The sequence below is a fragment of the Arvicola amphibius genome, chromosome 9, assembly GCF_903992535.2.
Source record: "Arvicola amphibius chromosome 9, mArvAmp1.2, whole genome shotgun sequence".
Classification (NCBI taxonomy): domain Eukaryota; kingdom Metazoa; phylum Chordata; class Mammalia; order Rodentia; family Cricetidae; genus Arvicola; species Arvicola amphibius.
In genome coordinates, this window is record NC_052055.2 from 123,013,927 (window position 1) to 123,029,577 (window position 15,651).

Below are 15,651 nucleotides of genomic sequence, written 5' to 3' on the forward strand. Positions count from 1 at the left end.
CCCAAAGACCTTTATGTCCCCTGCACATCCTTCATGCCCTCTACACATTCTATTTCCCTCAGAAGATCCCAAACGTTCACCAGCTATTAACTTCCACCAAACCCTGCCCCCCATACACACACACACACACACACACACACACACACACCCTGGAACCATTCCCAGCCTCTACTAAAGCCCAATACAGTAACCTCCACAGGCCACCTTAACTCCACCCAAAACACAGGAGACCCACACCAAAGGCCTCAACACTCTGAGGACCCAGCGTAAGGAGACAGAGAACTGTGTGGGCAGAGCGGCCAACCGCAGGACACATGACGAACACGCTCTGTGATCATGTTACCATTCCCGGTGCACACAGGTACACACTGCACACAAAAATTATGCACCAGACACGGACATGACAGACAGACATCACCCATTCTCTAGACACTCTCCACCACCACCTCCTGGCTTGCCTCAGAGTGCTACCTACACCCCTGTGTCAGTTTCCATGACAATGACACACAATCCTGACCACTGGTCCAGGGTCCCAAAGCTGCCCCCCAAGGGCAGTGAGGCCTTGACCTATCAGAAAGCAGAAGGCAGCTGGCTGGAGCAAATGGCTAACACAGGCCACTGGTTCTCTAAGGAAGCAACTGGAAGCCTGGATCCCTGGGGAAGAAGAGATGGTGGGATAAAGGGGTCGCCTGGGGTTGAATGGGGGTCATGGAAGGGAAATGCTGAGGAACCGGGCAGTGGCAAGGGGGTTTCCGGGGACTGAGGGCGTCTCTTTGCACCTCGGCTGCAGATCCCTGTTCTCTGCCTTCATCTCCCCTCACTGTTCCCATGGAAACCTTTTAAGCGAACTTCTCAGAGGAAGACAAAAATCTTTTTTTAAATGACTAAAGAGGGGGGTGGGGGGCAGAAGGGAGGAGGAAGGGGAAGAGACAGATGGAGAGAGGGAGAGACCGTGAGGAGATGGGGGTCTGACAGAGTTCCACCCAGAGCGAGGGGAGGGACAGAGGATCAAGAAGGAAACGGAAAAATGAGAGTGGGGAGAAACAAGAAAGCAGACGCGATACAACTGCAGGAAACAATAACCTGACGAAAGAGGGGCAAGAAGAGGGAAAGGCCACAGGCCTGAAGGTCTGGAAGAAGATGGGAGTTCGCGGTGGGACACAGGTCTGGTGGGGCGGGGACTAGGTCAACCTCTCCAAGTTCTCAGACGGAGGATGTCAGGGCCACGGACGGGGGATTAAAGATCTAAAGAGATATTTTTACAAGCACTGGGAAACAGTCAAACTTCGCTGCTGGAGAGGAGCGAAGCAGCGTAGGGACACGCGGGGGCCGCTCACCAACAGCCCCGGTACCCCGCGCAGCCCGGACGAGGGCGCCCTGTCCTCGGTATCGGGATCACGGCAGCTCTCCGCCCCCGCCCGCTCCCAGCGACTGTCCGGGGCACGAGCCTGCTCGGCCGCCGTACCATGCTCGCCGTGGGGCCGCCCCTCCACCGGCACAGAGACCGTGCGTCTCAGCAGTTTGTTGCGGCTGGACTCGCTCCTCCGGTCGCGGATCAGAAGGGGGTGTATCTAGGGGATTGGGGAGTGTGTCAGACCCCACGGGCCTGTGCCGCCCCTCCTCTCCCCTTCCATGGAAGGCCGGCCCCTTGCCAGCCCGCCTGCCCCTTCCGCCCCTGCCAACTTCACTTGGCCCTGGTAAGGGGACTTTCCGTTCCCTGTTCTCCCTCTTGAAACACAGTCTAGAGAATTCTCCCAAACCCCACTCCGCGCTTCCTGCAACTCCACAGGAGTTAGCTGCCTCCTGAATCTGGTTTCCCCTTGACCTTCACTTCGTCCATTCTCCCTGCTTCCCTCCCAACCTCCTACCTTCCTCACCCCTCCCCTCCCTCAAGCTTGTCGCAGCTGCATTTATAATCAGTTCCACAGCTTGTCTCCCTCCCACAGCCCGGCTTGCGGCCAGACTGGGACCCAACCTCCCCTCCCCCAAGAGGGCCTGGTCACCTCCCCCTTTCATCTCCTTCCTTTACCCTCCACCTGCAGCTCAGTTTCTCTTCCCTCAGCCCTACCTTCCCCTGGGCCTCACCTCAACTCCCCCTGGGAGTCGTCATCCTAATTTCCACCCCTCCCAGAAGCTAGACTCCCACGAGGCCCCAGCCCCACCATCCACCCAGCTCCAAGTCCCTAGGGCCTTCATTATTCCAGCTCCATCTTTGCCTTCCCACTCCCACCTTTCTATCAGCCAGGCTATTCCTGCTGGCCTCCATGGCTAGTGGGTCCTCTCTGTCTCCATCTCTGTGGCTCTCTCCTTCTCACTCCTGCACCGGTTCCCACTCATGCTGGTTCTCTTCCCAGTCCATCCAAGGGACTTCACATCCTCAGTGGAGGTTGATGACCGATGCCAAATCACTCAAACGCCTTCCAGCACCCCAGACTTGATTTACCAGGCACCTCGCCTGCAGCCAGAGTGACCCGGCTTCCCCAGATGCTTCTGTTTTATGGTCTGGTGGTCTCTCCACAGTCTCACCTGCCCTCAAGGTCCCTCTTCACCCTGGTTAGCCCCAGTCCAGTGCCAGCCCCAACAGTTCTTAGAGACACTTCTCACCACCTCTTCCAGGCTAAGTCTCCAAAGATGGCTCCCCAACCACTCTCATGTCTGACTCACTCCTGAGGACCTCACCCTTCTTCTCTGATGAACTAGCTACTACTGACCCTGTTCCTCCTTTGGAAGCCATACTCCTCTGACTCAGATCTCACATGGCCACTCCTCTGTCCACCCAAGTCCTAGTCCTGTACACAACTGCCCATGCTCAGTTGCCCGCCTCCTCGGGCCTCTCTTCCTTGCATCTGTCTCCCTTTGGGAAACCTGCCCAGCCCTACAGAAGCCTATGTAAACCCTGGTCTCAAGCACATGCCTTCGCGCCAAGATCCAGTGACCGCTGTCACCTCTGTCAGTCCCTCCGGTCCCTCCCACTCTTCTCAGGGTCACTCAATCCTGGTCTGAAGAACTAGGGGTGACAGAGGAGGGGAAGCTGAGGCTCACTCACTCTTTCCCTAGCTCTTCATTTTCCCTCCCTGGCTCTAACCTTTTCCCACAATATGGATGAGTAGAAATGGGAGGCACACTCAGACCTGAGAACCTTAGCTCCTCCCAGCACTGCCAATGGCCTCAGAGACCTGCTAGCAGAAGTCAAAGGATGGCTATCCTCGTCATAACACCCTGACCATGTCTCAGTGGTTGCCCTCCTTCCATCGCTCCTTGGGGTGGGCTCTCCCTTCCCACCCGTCCTCTCCACCCTCTCCCACTTTTCCCAACCTCCTCACCCAGCTCGCTCACCTCATCCTCATCCAGCATGAGCAGCTGGTTCCCCGAGATGATGCAGAACCGAGGGTTCCAACCAGGACGATCATATGGGGAATGAACGTATTGGGTTCGGTGCATAGGGGGTCCCCGTACATCTGGGGGACAGAGACACACAAACAGTAAGGGAGGGTCAAGACTTTGGGTGTCAAAACCTAAAACGGAAAGAAGAGCCTGCAGATGGGAGAAGGAGTTGCCCCCTGCCTGGAGAGATCTGTTGGGCACAGGTGCCTGGATACACTGAGGAGTTGATCACAGGTGGCTCTGGGAAGGGGTTAAGGGTGGCTTCAGAGACAAGAATTAGTCTCATGACATAGAGGGGCTTTACTGGGGGCAGGAGAAGGTGGAAACTCTGCCCATTCACTTGTGGGGGAGTAGACTTACTGAAACTGGCAAAAGATACAGAGAGGTCAGAGGGAGGGTGTTAATAAGCCACATACAAAGGATGTGGCCCCAGTCATTTAGGAGAATGAGAGGTACCTAGCTTGTGGGTGTTTAAGAACATTTGGGTCATGAGAATCTGAGAGCTAAGCATCTGGAAGATAGGAAGGCAGGCTTCTATGTTCAAAGAAGTATGGTGGCCTCCCTCCCTCCTCTCTCCTCTCCTCCCTGGTCCTACCCTGTTCCTCCTCTGGGGGAACTTCCCAGGGAGAAGATGCTGAGAAGGATCAGGGTGGGAGATGGTGGGAAATGTACTGCTGGGATAACCAGAGACCAGTCAGGCCTCTGTCCATAACATGCTCAGCAGTCAGGGGTCAGGCATGCTCTCCCTTCCTCATCTTCACGGAGAGGGAGGAAACCAGCTCCACAGGCTGAGACATCACAGGGAGAGACTTAAGAAAGGGTGAAGGAAAAGACTGGAACAGCCAAGCCTGATGACAGAAGGCGACCCCAGGAGGACATGTGAAGAAGGACAAATTTCCAGACAAGAAGGGACCAACAGCTGTGCATCCTTCAAGGCCTGAGGGTTTTCCTGCCGCATCCTGCTGCCTTGCCAGCATCACTGCCATATACCATTCATGGAGATACGGTGAAGGGCCTTAAGGGAGCCAGGAAAGTTAGACTGCTGATAAAGCTAGGCTTAAGACACTAGAGAGAGTGTTCACAGGGAGGAACACCAGTGCTGTAGCCTCCGTGGGGTCATAATTGACACATTTCTGGAGAAATGGCCTTTGGGCTTTCTTCTGGTGCCTTGAGTGAGCTCTGAAAAACTCCATCCTCTTACTGATTATGGTAATTCCTCAGATTTACCCAACCTGCAGGTCAGAGAGAAAGAGGAGCCCCTGGGATGGAAGTGTCTAGAAATCATGATGCTTTCAAATTTTCACTGTAAGTGCTTTCTTGGAGACCCTGCCAATATTCTCTAGATACAAAGGTCCCTCCCTGACAGGGCGGGGAGCATAGCTCAGTGGCAGATAACCACTGGGGTTCAAAGCCCCATCCCTACAACACCACCATCACCCATAGCTTAGACCACAGACGCCCAGTGCAACAAGCCTACTGCGTCTCAACACATGGCGAGCCTGAGGAAAACCTGCTGATATATATAACCGTAACAGAACAGAGGAGCTGCACAGGCTGCAGCTGGGGCAAGCAGGTTAGACCACAGGGAACCTTAGCTTAGGGACAACTACACACACACACACACACACACACACAGTCTAGACTTAAGAAAGATGATACTGGAAGGCAAAGGAACATGGCAGAGAAAGAGGAAATGGGAAATGTTCACTGCAATGATACCTTCCACAAGAGTTCAAGACAGGGAGAGTTCAAGACAGGGGTTCCTTAGAGCCCCTGTTCTAACCATCACAACCTGTGTTTTGGTACCCCCAAGTCCCCATCACCCCAGGAAGCAGAGGGGACCAAAGAGGAATGCAGGTGAAGGCAGGGTATACAAGGAAAATAAACAGGCACAGACCCTGGCGACGAGATGGATGGGTTGAGGGACACATAACAGAGTAGATCTAAAAGAAAAGGAAGCAAAGATGAGGGGATATGCCTAGGAACAAGGAAACAGATCAACCGGTTTCAACCAACATGGGACAGAGGGAATGAGGAAGACCTAACAAGGGCAGAAACATAGGGGTCCAGGAGCAGTGATAGTGTAATAAGGAGTTATTAGAAGAGAGGGAGAGGGAATATATATGAGATAGGGGATTAATACAGGGAAAGGACAGAAGGGGGACTCATATAACAAACGGACACCATATGGGGGGAAAGATATAAGTGATGGACAGCAGAGGAAGGGAGGGGGAATGGAAATAAGAGGTGGGGGAAGGGGTCAAAGTGCTGAAGTGAAGCAAGCTGACTAGGCCCCAGGAGCTGATGAGGGTCAGTCACCAATAGAACAGAACCTGGCCCTTGCTCCCATGACTCAATCTTACATCTCCCCTGACCCAACCAAAAAAAAAAAAAAAAAAAAAAAAAAAAAGCCCACTTGGTCCTCCCTCTTCTCTGGCATCCCCTCCCCCAATCCTTTCTCTCCCTCCTCTCTTCCCTCCATCTGGACCCCCACCCCCCCACTGCCACCCTCTTTCTCCATCTGGCCCCTTCCCTCCCTCCATCCTCCTCTTTTCCTACCCCTACCATTCTGAGCCCCTCACCAAATTCCCTCCTCATCTTCTCGGTCTCTCGTCCCACCTCTATGTTTTCATTTTCCCCTTCTCCCCCTCTCCTAAGATCGTGCCTCTATTTCCTTGATATTTTCCTCCTCACACAGCTCCCAAACCCAAATAATTTCTGCAGCGTTCCCCCAAACTCAATCCTCCCTTCTCATGCCGTTCTGACGCTCCTTCCCCTCCATCATCTTCCCCTCAGCCCCCTTCAAGGCCTGTGTCCCAGCCCCTCCATCCCTTACATACCCTATGCCTCTAACCTCCAATCCCTCCTTTCCCACTGTTCCCACCTCTGCCTTCTCAGCCCTCCCCTCTCCCTCCATTTCAGCCGCTCCCTCCCCTCGGTGGCCCCGGCTCTCCCCCGCCCCCTGCCCCTCCCCCTCTTGCCCCCCCATCTGGCCCTCCCCCTACCCCTACCACCACCGTACCTCTGAAGGGGGCATAGGACATCGCGGGGATGCTCCCCCGATGGATGGAGGCTCGAGACCTGCTCATCAGGCCTGAGGGGGAGGGGGCGGGGGGACGGGGGAGAAAAAGAAGAGAGAAAGAGGGGGAGAGAGAGGGGGAGAAGGAGGAGGTGGAGGAGGAGGAGAGAGGAGGAGAGAGGAGCGGAGAGGAGCAGAGAGGAGGAGAGAGGAGGAGGAGGAGGAGAATAAGAGCCAACGGCAGCAGCGGCAGCACGGAGAGAGAAGGGGGGCGGGGGAAGCGAGCTAGTGAGGAGAGAGCAGGAGGAGGAGGGAGAGACTCTGCAGCCCCCACCCCTCCTCAGGGAGACCCGGAAAAAGAGAGAGCGAGAGACCCCTGACTCATACACACCGGAGGCAGCAGTCCTGAAGAAGCTGACCCCAGACCCTGAGATAGACCCCAGACCCAGAGAAATATACCTCATCCCTCAATCCACACTCAAATTAATCTCACAGACCCAAATCTAGAAGGAAAGAGACCCCTGATCTCAGAGGAAAAAGTCACCCCCTCCAAGAAAGGAATCCTAGATTAGAATCTGATCCTCAGACCCACGTTAGTCTTAGACTTCGGACCCTAGAGTGTTAGTTTGAGGACCCAAAACAGAGACCCAGACTCAAAGAAAAAGATGAAATCACTATTAGAAAGAGCCCCAGGCCAGAATTAGATCTTAGGACCGAGCTAGAGATGAGAAACCCCGGATTCATATCCCAGAGAAAAAAATAATGCAGATTTGGGAGTGAGAGAAGGGGCATTCAGCTGACCCAAAGATGGACAAAGAGGACCACAAGAGATCCGAAAATCATTAAATCTCAGAGATCTTAGTCGGTGATCATAGACTCAATTCCCACAAACGACTCGAAAAGTAATTCAGTAAAAAGATCCCAAATATTGGACCCCCCCCCCCACACACACACAAGCATCTCTGAGGCAGAGGGATCGCCCCCAACTCAAGAGAGAAATGAAAGAGCCTGAACTTCGGCCTGCGGGAATTCCAGCACCCGTGCCAGGGACCCCAGACCTGGGAGGAAGGGGTGATTTTGGGGTTGCAGAGCCTTTACCCCGCTGCCTCCTCCCTCTTCTCTGACCTCTCACTGGCCCCTTCTCCATTTTTGGGTCATTGGATGTGTTTGGGCCCCAGGGAGGTTATGTAGGGCAGGTTCTGGCTCCTTAGGGGAATTGGATGAAGGTGAGGAGACCCAAGACGGAGAGGTGGGTGGGCTGATCCAGGGAACAAGGATCATCAAGGAAGAAGGAACAGGGCCATCACTCCGAACCCTAACTGCCACTCATTTCTCCTCGCCACTTATTTGCGGGTTCTCGGCGCCTCCCATCACCGAGCCCATATACAGGTGTCACCCCGTCTTTTGATCATGGCCGTGATGGCCATGGCTGAGCCTGCCTGCCCGCTGCCCCCTACCCGGGACAGCTGGCTTCTCAGCCCGGTGCTAACGCGCGGGCGGGCTGGCGGGGGGGCGCTGTCCCCACCCAGCACCGCCTGCTCAGACCCTCGCCGCTGCCGGCCTCGGGTGGGGAGGAGGAGGGGACTGTTACTAGGCACATTCCGGGGCTCAGGACGACTCCCCGGCCCCAGCCTGACGCAGCGCGGGCGCCGCTCGCCAGCTCCCGCGTCACGTGGCCCGGAGGCCGGCCGGCCATTGGCCGCCTCCCGTAGCTACTGAGGCGGCGCCGCGTGAGAGGGCGAGAGCCGTCACGTGACGGCGGCGCCGCAGCGGCGTCCCCCAGTCAGCGGCCGGCTGGGGCTTCACGGAAACGGGCGGGCCAGGTCGGCACACGGCCTCCGTTCTAGCTGCCGATTGGCCAGAGGGCCCTCCGCCCCGCCCCTTCAGGAGGCGGGGCAATCGAGCCACTCGAGGGCCGGGATTGGCCAGATCTGAAGACTCTCAGGAAGGCGAAGACGCTCCTGTCACGTGGCCGCCGCCCAGGTTAGAGGCTGCTGCGCCTCTGGGGCTCCCGGTCCCTGCTCCGCGAAGCGCGCGGCTTTACACCCCCTTCCTTCTCCACCAGCCTGGGCTGCATGAGCTGGGGGCGGGCGCCCGTCGTCCTGCTCGGCGGAGGGGTGAGTCTAGCCCCGCCCCTTCCGGTCTCCAAGTTTCACTGGGCTTCTGCACCCCGAAGCGCCTAGGGAGGGTCCGACGGGGTGTTCCAAGTGTCTCTAAGTGTCAGGGGCCTTATTCCTTGCGGGTGCCGAGGAGGCCGGGCAGAGGCTTGGCGCCTGGCCCAGGAAGGCGCCCGGCGTGCGGTATCCTGGGGCAGTTGTGGGGACGCTGAGCCCCCCTCTCCCCAGGCCACGCTGCTCGTGTCGATTCTTTGGATGCCCGCGCTGCTGCCGCCGGCTTCCCGCCTTCTCTTGCTGCCCCGAGCCTTACTGTCCATGGCTTCTGGAAGCCCTCTGTCCCAGTCTTCTCCGGCCTCGGGCTCCGGCTACGTTCCAGGATCAGTTTCTGCAGCCTTTGTCACTTGTCCCAATGAAAAAGTCGCCAAGGAGATCGCCAGGTGGGTACCTGGGGACCTACAAGGGAGAGCTGGGCTAGGGGAAGGGTGCTACCCTGGCGGGTGTCCCTGGACTGCCGGCCCAACTCAAGGCCGGCCGGGCGCACTGACTGCCCGCGCTTCACCCTCAGGGCGGTGGTAGAGAAGCGCCTGGCAGCCTGTGTCAACCTCATCCCGCAGATCTCGTCCATGTGAGTCACCACTCAGAAACTCAGTCTAACTGAAGGGGCTGAGGGCTTTTGCGGGGAAGTGGTGGGATCATTCTTCCCCAAGACTTTGTGCCTTTCTTTCTCTGACCTCTTCAGCTATGAGTGGAAAGGGAAGATCGAGGAAGACAGTGAGGTGCTGATGGTGAGAATCCCCCTCTTGTCTGGCTCCTTGGACAGCTGTGGCCCTCGCCTGGCAGCAGTTCCACCCCTTGAACTGTGTTTGTCTTTGCCCTTTAGATGATTAAAACCCAAAGCTCCCTGGTCCCTGCTCTGACAGAGTTCGTTCGGTAAGAACTTTAAGGTTTTCTTTGTGGCGGTACTGGGGGACGGACCAGAGCAGCGAGCATTTCAGGCAAACCCCAGCTCACCCAAAGAGCTCTGAAGTGAACACTGGGGTGGACTTTGTTGGGGTGTGCCTTTGGGTGAGCGAATAACCCCAGCCCTGTCCCTCTGCAGATCTGTGCACCCTTACGAAGTTGCTGAGGTGATTGCATTGCCTGTGGAGCAGGGAAATCCCCCATACCTGCATTGGGTGCGCCAGGTCACAGAGTCCGTTACAGATTCTGGCACAGGCCCCTCCTCTGCTTAATGCCTCCTGGTTTCTAGGTGATGACTGAGCCCCCAATAAATCCTCTTTTGTTCTGTCTGTTCCCGTGTAACATAGATGCGGGTGGCGCAAGATCAAAAGCGCCTCTTGCCCTTGTGTTCTGCCCCTCTTTCAAAATGACTGTGTCTGCCACGTTTGTTTATTTCTCTTTATTACAGTCATACAGAGTCTGGAATCCTGGACCACCCCCACCCCATCTCTATACCCAGGGGTTGAATAGTTTTAAAAAATACTTTAAAAGCTGTAACAAAATAACGTCAAAGGAAATGAGAAGGATGAGGGGTCAGGGGTCATGAAGGGGCAGAGGAGAGGACCTCTTCCCCACTCCCCTGGATTCCAGCCTGGGCAGTAGGGAGGACTACTCCCCATCTCCAGGTACATCCCAGCTGTAGGTGAGGTCAGAGGTCAGGGCATGAAAGTGCCAGTGTGTGGATGGGGAGGCGGGCAGAAGAGGGCTGTCAGAAGATGCCCCCTCCTCCCCACTCAACTAGGTACTGCACAGAGCCATCGGGCCGCACTCTTCGAGCAAGTATCCTGACGGGGTCCCCTCGGGATAGGTAGCTAACCCCACCTCGGCCTCCTCCCCCAGTCCCTGGAGACAAACTAGGACACAAGGGGGAAAGGGGTGCTGAGCGTCCAGAAAGGCCGGGGGTGGGGGCTGGGGCTGTGGGGAGTGAGGCAGTCACTGAGTCGGGGGAGCTTCTAGGGATATCTGTGGGGAAGCCAATGGGAAGTTCCAGGGGTGACCTGGAAGAGAGAAGACAACAGTAAGACCAGACAGGCCAGATGTGGGTGGCTTGTGCCTTTAATCCCAACGCCTGAACAAGAAGGACTGCCATCTGGGCTACAGAGACCCTGTCTTACACGGCATGGAGACCACATGTGGATCAAAGGAATGAAAATATAGTTTGAGACTAAGAGCCTAAGCCCACAGAAGGAAAGGAAGGAGCTGACCTTTAACAGAGACAGACTCACCTGTCTGGGGGTTCACTGTCCCCAGAGGTCCTTGCAGTGCTGGCAGAAGGGTGGACGGAAGCAAACATCCGGATGGGGCTGCTAAGATGTGGGACAAGCAACTCAGGACCTGAGGACTGAAGTGTGTCTTCCCCACCAAGGGCAGAGTTCAAACAGTTATAGTGCACTGAACTCCCAGAATACTGGGTGTCGTTCATGCTACAGGTCTCTTAGAGACAAGAATTGAAAAGCGAAGGGGAAGAAGGAAAAGAATCTCAGGTGATAGTGGCTGGAGAATGGAAATAGCTGGGGCTCATCTTGATCAGGCACTGACCTGGGCAGACAGCGGGCATCTGTGGGCCGGAAGTTGTAGCCGCTGCTGCCCTGATAGCTCTGGTTAGGGCTGGGGGGTGGTGGAGACACTGAGGCCTATAAGAAAAGCCAGAGGGACCCTGAAATGATCCCTGATCCTTCTTCTTATCCCACCAGTTTGCCCAACAGGATTCCCCTTGCCCTTGTACCTGCAGTGCCCTCCGTAGACGAGCCCGCTCCCTCTGCTCCTGGGACCCATGCCGACTGTGTGCTGCTGTGGATGGCCTCAGCTCTTCCTCTTTCCCCTTCTGCCTCGTTCTCGGTGGTTCTGGCTCCGACCTCCGGCGTTTCCCCAGGGGACGTGAGACCCCTCCCCCAGGGCCCTGCCCTGAAGGGAAGCTGTAAGAGGCCTCCTTATCCCCCCAGCCCCCTCCCAGGCACCCCAAGACCCCCCATTCCTATACATGTACCCTCCAAACCGATTCTATCCCCTCTGGACCAGTGACCTGGTGGGGGCTCCATCTCCAGTGATAGGCTCCACAGGAGGAGGGGTCCGAGTATGGAGACCAAAGAGACATTTCCTCTTTTTAATCTCCCTCCCTGAAATGAAACTAGAACAAGGAGAGAGTCAGCAGGTCAGTGCTGCGCACAGCTCCCCATCCAGACGCCATTATCACCCCGTGCCCCTTTTCCTGACTACCGGTCCTTGTGGCTGTTAAGTGCAGAAAGGAGCTGGGAAGAGCGCTCTCCCTTGGGGGTGTCTGAAAGCTGAAGGAAGAGGGTAAAGGTCAGGGAGCAGTCATTCCTCTTCATGTCCCACCCCAGGTCCCAAACGTAGAACCCTTACCTCCCCCAGGAGCAGACGGTCCCAGTTCTCAGAGGTGAAGGGAAGGATCTCTCGGTCGAAATCGAAGTACTTCTTCTTACAGCAAACACTGAGATGGTAGAGGACAAGATGGGCTACGTCCACCCTAGGAGGAGCATGACGCCGTCAGCATTGTGGAAGTCAGGAGTCACTGGGGTTCAGTAGCAGGCAATAGAATTGAGGGCACAGCCGCCTCACCAGCGAAGCTGTAACCGTCGGACCTTCTCGGGGCCATGGCAGCACACACAGCATTCAAATTCATAGAATCTGGACAGAGTAAGGTGCAGGCGCCTCCTTCAGCCCTCCTGTGCGCAACAGGTGGCGTGGGCGAGCGGGCGAGGAAGGCACCTGGGCAGTCCCCTCGGGCTCACCTGTCTCCATAGAGGAGGGGCTTGCTCAGACACTGGGTGCAGGCCTCATGGAACCACTGAAGGCAGCGCCGGCACTGCAGCATTTTCAGGTTCCACCTCAAGAGGAAGACAGCCTTCCTGTGGCCATCGCCACGGGGGCCCCTCACCCTGTTCGCTCCACCACCACCACGCCGCCCACAGCTTGCACCCCTCATCACTCACTCCCCAGGACCTCCACAGTAACAGTAGCTCTGCTGCCGGTTGCTCAGATGGCCAGCATCCCAATCCAGCCCCTTTAGTCCGTAGGGAAGAGAGAGTTTCATGCCCAGCATGGCTCGCGCATAGGGTCCCTTCTTCAGTGCGCCTCCCCTCTGCAGAGGAACAGGTGAGGACCTCAGAAGCAGGAGGGGAGGTATCATGGAAGGCTCCCACAGGAAGGGGCAGAGAGCTGCCTTTACCTTGGTGGCAATCGCAAAGACACACTGGCGGCAGACCCAGGATGTGCCCTCTCCTCCTCCAGGGGCTGGGGCCTTGGGAATGTGACAGTCCTGGTGATACGCTGAATAAGGACAATGTTGAGAGTAGACCACTGTGTGCATACCTTCATGGGCTTGGCAGTTGGAGTCCTGACCATGGTCCTGCCGGGTGTGTGTGCATTACCCTGACTTTGCAAGTGAGCGAACAGGTTTATAGCGGATAAGGGCCTTGCCCAAGGAAGCATGGTTAGAAAAGGATGCATGTAAGCTACCTTCAATCTGGTGTGGCATATGTCACCTTCATCCTATGACTCCCTCTCTACTGAGAGATGAGGTGACAGGGTGAAGACTGGACAGGAGACACAAAACCCATGCTAGAAAGGCTAGTGGCAATCCAGAAGACCCAGGGAAAATTCTACCATTCAAGTACCCTGCCCTCTCACCATGGCGACACTTCTCACAGCTGACCAGCTGGTTCCCAGGGACCACAGTCTCAGAGCGACAGACACAACAGAGGAGCTCCTCCCCAGGGAGGGCAGCTATGAGGGAACAAAGTGTCAGGAAGCTGACTTCAAGCCAGCACTTCCCGGCCCCTCCACCCCCTCCAGCTTCTGCAGGTGTGAGGAATCTCACCGGGGCTGATGTCCTTCCATAGAACCAGAAACTGGGAATCGTCCTCAAACTGAACCAGGCATACCTCCCGAGCACTGTCCACCTGGACCAAGTGAGCAAAGGTTATGAAGAGCAAGAGTCAGGAGAGTGAAGAGGTGGCAGGAGACCAGAGGTGACTCTTACCTTTTTGATGGTGCCCAAGTACAGCAGCCCATCAGTCCATCTGGCCAGCACATCTTGACCCTCCCAAAGTCGAGGTCTGGGGCCTGAGGGAGCAGGGGAGGCTGGATCCCAAAGAGAAGGTGCACCCAAGCGGCTCAGCCGGGGGAGCTGCGCCATTGCATCCTGCGGGGGTGCTAATCAGAAATAGGAAGGGAGAGTTATGAGTGTTAAAGTTTTGTGCTTTCTTCTCATTTTTTCTGTCGCGGTTAAGGACCAAGCACCTCCAACTCCAGCCTCTTAATCCTTTAGACACCTAAGGAGGTGGGTCACCCTGGCCAGCTTCTTGATTCCATTCCTCTCCCTACAGTCTCCCCAGCCTAGTTCTGTAGCATCCTACCTCCCAGGGACCTCAGGGGAAGAGATGCTTGCAGGACCAAGGTTACCACTCAGGCTCACCTTTCCCAGCTGTTTAGAGTTATCCTAATTGGGACGCTCTGTTGCCTTTTGGGATATTTTAGGAGCTTTTCTGGATTTGTTTCCCTGCGTAGAAACAGCTGCCTCCCCGGGCCCGTGCGCCTCATTTAGAACCACTATCCTGGTGCCAGGCTAATATGTTAGGTCACCCTCAAATTTGAGGCTCCTTGCCCCAGGATTAGATAACTTCCCTGAGTGCCCCAGGAGGGGGGCGTGTCCCTGTCCAGGTCTCTACTCCCCTACACGGCTAGTCTGAGGAGGGATTTGAGTCATCTCAGCCCAGATCCTAAACCAGGACCAGGAGGCTGTCATGTCTCTTCCTGCGCACCGACCCCCGCTCCCTGCCCCCGCTCAGGGCCTCCCGCCTTCTTACCGGTGACAGCTGGGGCAGCTGGGAGACAGGCAGGAGCAGACCCAAGAGACGTGGGTGAGCCCCGAGTGCAGGAAGAGTGCGTGTGGACGCCGGAGGGCGTGCAGGAGAAGGCCAGGGGGTCCCCGGGCCCAGCCCCTCCGTCCTGGCTGCTCTGGGGCGTATGACGCAGCAGCCAAAGCAGCGGCAGGAGGAGTCGGCAGAGGGAGGGAGGAGAGTGGTGGGTGGGGAGCACCAGGAGGAGGAGAAGCCGGAGGGGCGGGCAGCACCTCCGGCAGGCCCGGAGGGCACTGCACGGTTAGGGGCGCGGCCGGTAGGGGAGGACGAGGGAATCCTAGCAGCCCTCTTTTCGGGTGGGAGGCTCGCTCCAAGAGCAGCAAGAAAAAACCCTCTTGGCAGCGAGCCTGCAGGTCAGGGCTGGGCCCAGCCCCATGCCACATCCGTTAGCTGCCCCGCCCCCGTGGCCACTCCAAGCTCCGCCTCCGCACACGGCACCGCCCTCCCCCATTCACACTTCCTGTCGCCCCACCCTTTTGCGCACGCGCGGCCCCGCCTGGGCGCTGCACCTGGGCAGACAGCCACACCTCCCGCCGCGAGAACCCTGGTGTGACTGAACTCCCGGGCTTTGCAAAGGATGTCGCCGCTAGTACCGAGGCGGTGACGTGTCCACGGGCAGCCAATGGGCAGCGTGCGGCAGAGAACCGTAGTTCGAACCGTTGGGCAGGGAAAGGGAGAGAATGTGGAGCGCACTGGCACTCACACCAGACAAGGACATTTCTATCCCTGGGCCTGGTGTGGGCAGCTATGATACAACTTCCTGTGCTGAAGGATAGAAAAGGGGCATCGGGACAGCCAAGTTCTTGGCTAAGTGAAATGCCCACAGCTTCACTCCGCAAAACACACGGCAATGGACACTTCTACTTGCTTACAGATACTGTTCACGGTGGTGGCGCGCGCCTTTAATCCAGGCGGATCTCTGTGAGTTTGAGGCCAGCCTGATCGACAAGAGCTAGTTCCAGGACAGGCTCCAAAACTACAGAGAAACCTTGTCTCAAAAAACAAAAAAACACAGATATCTGTTCACAGTACCTTCCTCTAGCAGCTACTCGTGTTAGCGAGACCTTTATACAGGCAATGAGGGCTGGCGAGATGGCTCAGCTGTTAAGAGCACTTACTGATCTCGCAGAGGACCCAGGTGCTGCTCCCAGAACCCACTAGCCGCTTCCAGCCCTAATTCCAGTTCCAGAGGACCTAAAGCTCTCTTCTGAATTCAAGGGGCACCAGACAGACACATGGTGATTATGCG

The 15,651-nt window shown here is 56.6% G+C and overlaps 3 protein-coding genes across 10 annotated transcripts in view; 1 reads left to right on the top strand and 2 right to left on the bottom strand.

Annotated features, from left to right (window-relative positions):
• Syngap1 (synaptic Ras GTPase activating protein 1) overlaps positions 1 to 8,000 on the bottom strand; it is a 30,873-nt gene extending 22,873 nt beyond the window's left edge. For 3 of the 4 annotated variants that reach the window (XM_038343250.1, XM_038343248.1, XM_038343251.1), the window contains exons 1-3: positions 6,407 to 6,483; positions 3,337 to 3,458; positions 1,466 to 1,571 (exon numbers count right to left, since the gene is read on the bottom strand). In XM_038343250.1, the coding sequence (XP_038199178.1) occupies positions 1,466 to 1,571; positions 3,337 to 3,458; positions 6,407 to 6,473 (295 nt within the window). In that variant the 5' untranslated portion in view covers positions 6,474 to 6,483. Of the gene's footprint in view, positions 1 to 1,465; positions 1,572 to 3,336; positions 3,459 to 6,406; positions 6,484 to 7,860 lie in introns of those variants that run through there. The other variant, XM_042055704.1, reaches the window with a different exon arrangement.
• A 310-nt stretch (positions 8,001 to 8,310) lies between these two features.
• Cuta (cutA divalent cation tolerance homolog) lies at positions 8,311 to 9,809 on the top strand. Its single transcript, XM_038343637.1, has 7 exons — positions 8,311 to 8,386; positions 8,469 to 8,520; positions 8,749 to 8,957; positions 9,086 to 9,145; positions 9,260 to 9,305; positions 9,401 to 9,450; positions 9,620 to 9,809. The coding sequence occupies exons 2-7, from the start codon at positions 8,479 to 8,481 to the stop codon at positions 9,750 to 9,752; spliced, it is 540 nt and encodes a 179-aa protein (XP_038199565.1). The 5' UTR covers positions 8,311 to 8,386; positions 8,469 to 8,478; the 3' UTR covers positions 9,753 to 9,809.
• A 95-nt stretch (positions 9,810 to 9,904) lies between these two features.
• On the bottom strand, positions 9,905 to 14,736 carry Phf1 (PHD finger protein 1). 5 transcript variants are annotated; one of them, XM_038343632.1, is made up of 15 exons: positions 14,349 to 14,736; positions 13,523 to 13,695; positions 13,361 to 13,442; positions 13,171 to 13,266; positions 12,710 to 12,810; positions 12,474 to 12,622; positions 12,273 to 12,368; positions 12,100 to 12,168; positions 11,884 to 12,007; positions 11,737 to 11,804; positions 11,543 to 11,647; positions 11,246 to 11,435; positions 11,059 to 11,153; positions 10,746 to 10,823; positions 9,905 to 10,517 (listed from the first exon to the last, which is right to left on the bottom strand). In XM_038343632.1, exons 2-15 carry the CDS (start codon positions 13,676 to 13,678, stop codon positions 10,229 to 10,231), a joined length of 1,698 nt encoding a protein of 565 aa, XP_038199560.1. In that variant the 5' UTR covers positions 13,679 to 13,695; positions 14,349 to 14,736; the 3' UTR covers positions 9,905 to 10,228. The 5 variants fall into 5 exon arrangements, with proteins under 5 accessions (XP_038199560.1, XP_038199559.1, XP_038199562.1 ...); XM_038343631.1 differs by having other exon boundaries at positions 10,746 to 10,826; positions 14,349 to 14,734; XM_038343634.1 differs by lacking the exons at positions 13,523 to 13,695; positions 14,349 to 14,736 and having other exon boundaries at positions 10,746 to 10,826; positions 12,710 to 12,889; positions 13,000 to 13,266; positions 13,361 to 13,410.
• Positions 14,737 to 15,651: the final 915 nt, after the last annotated feature.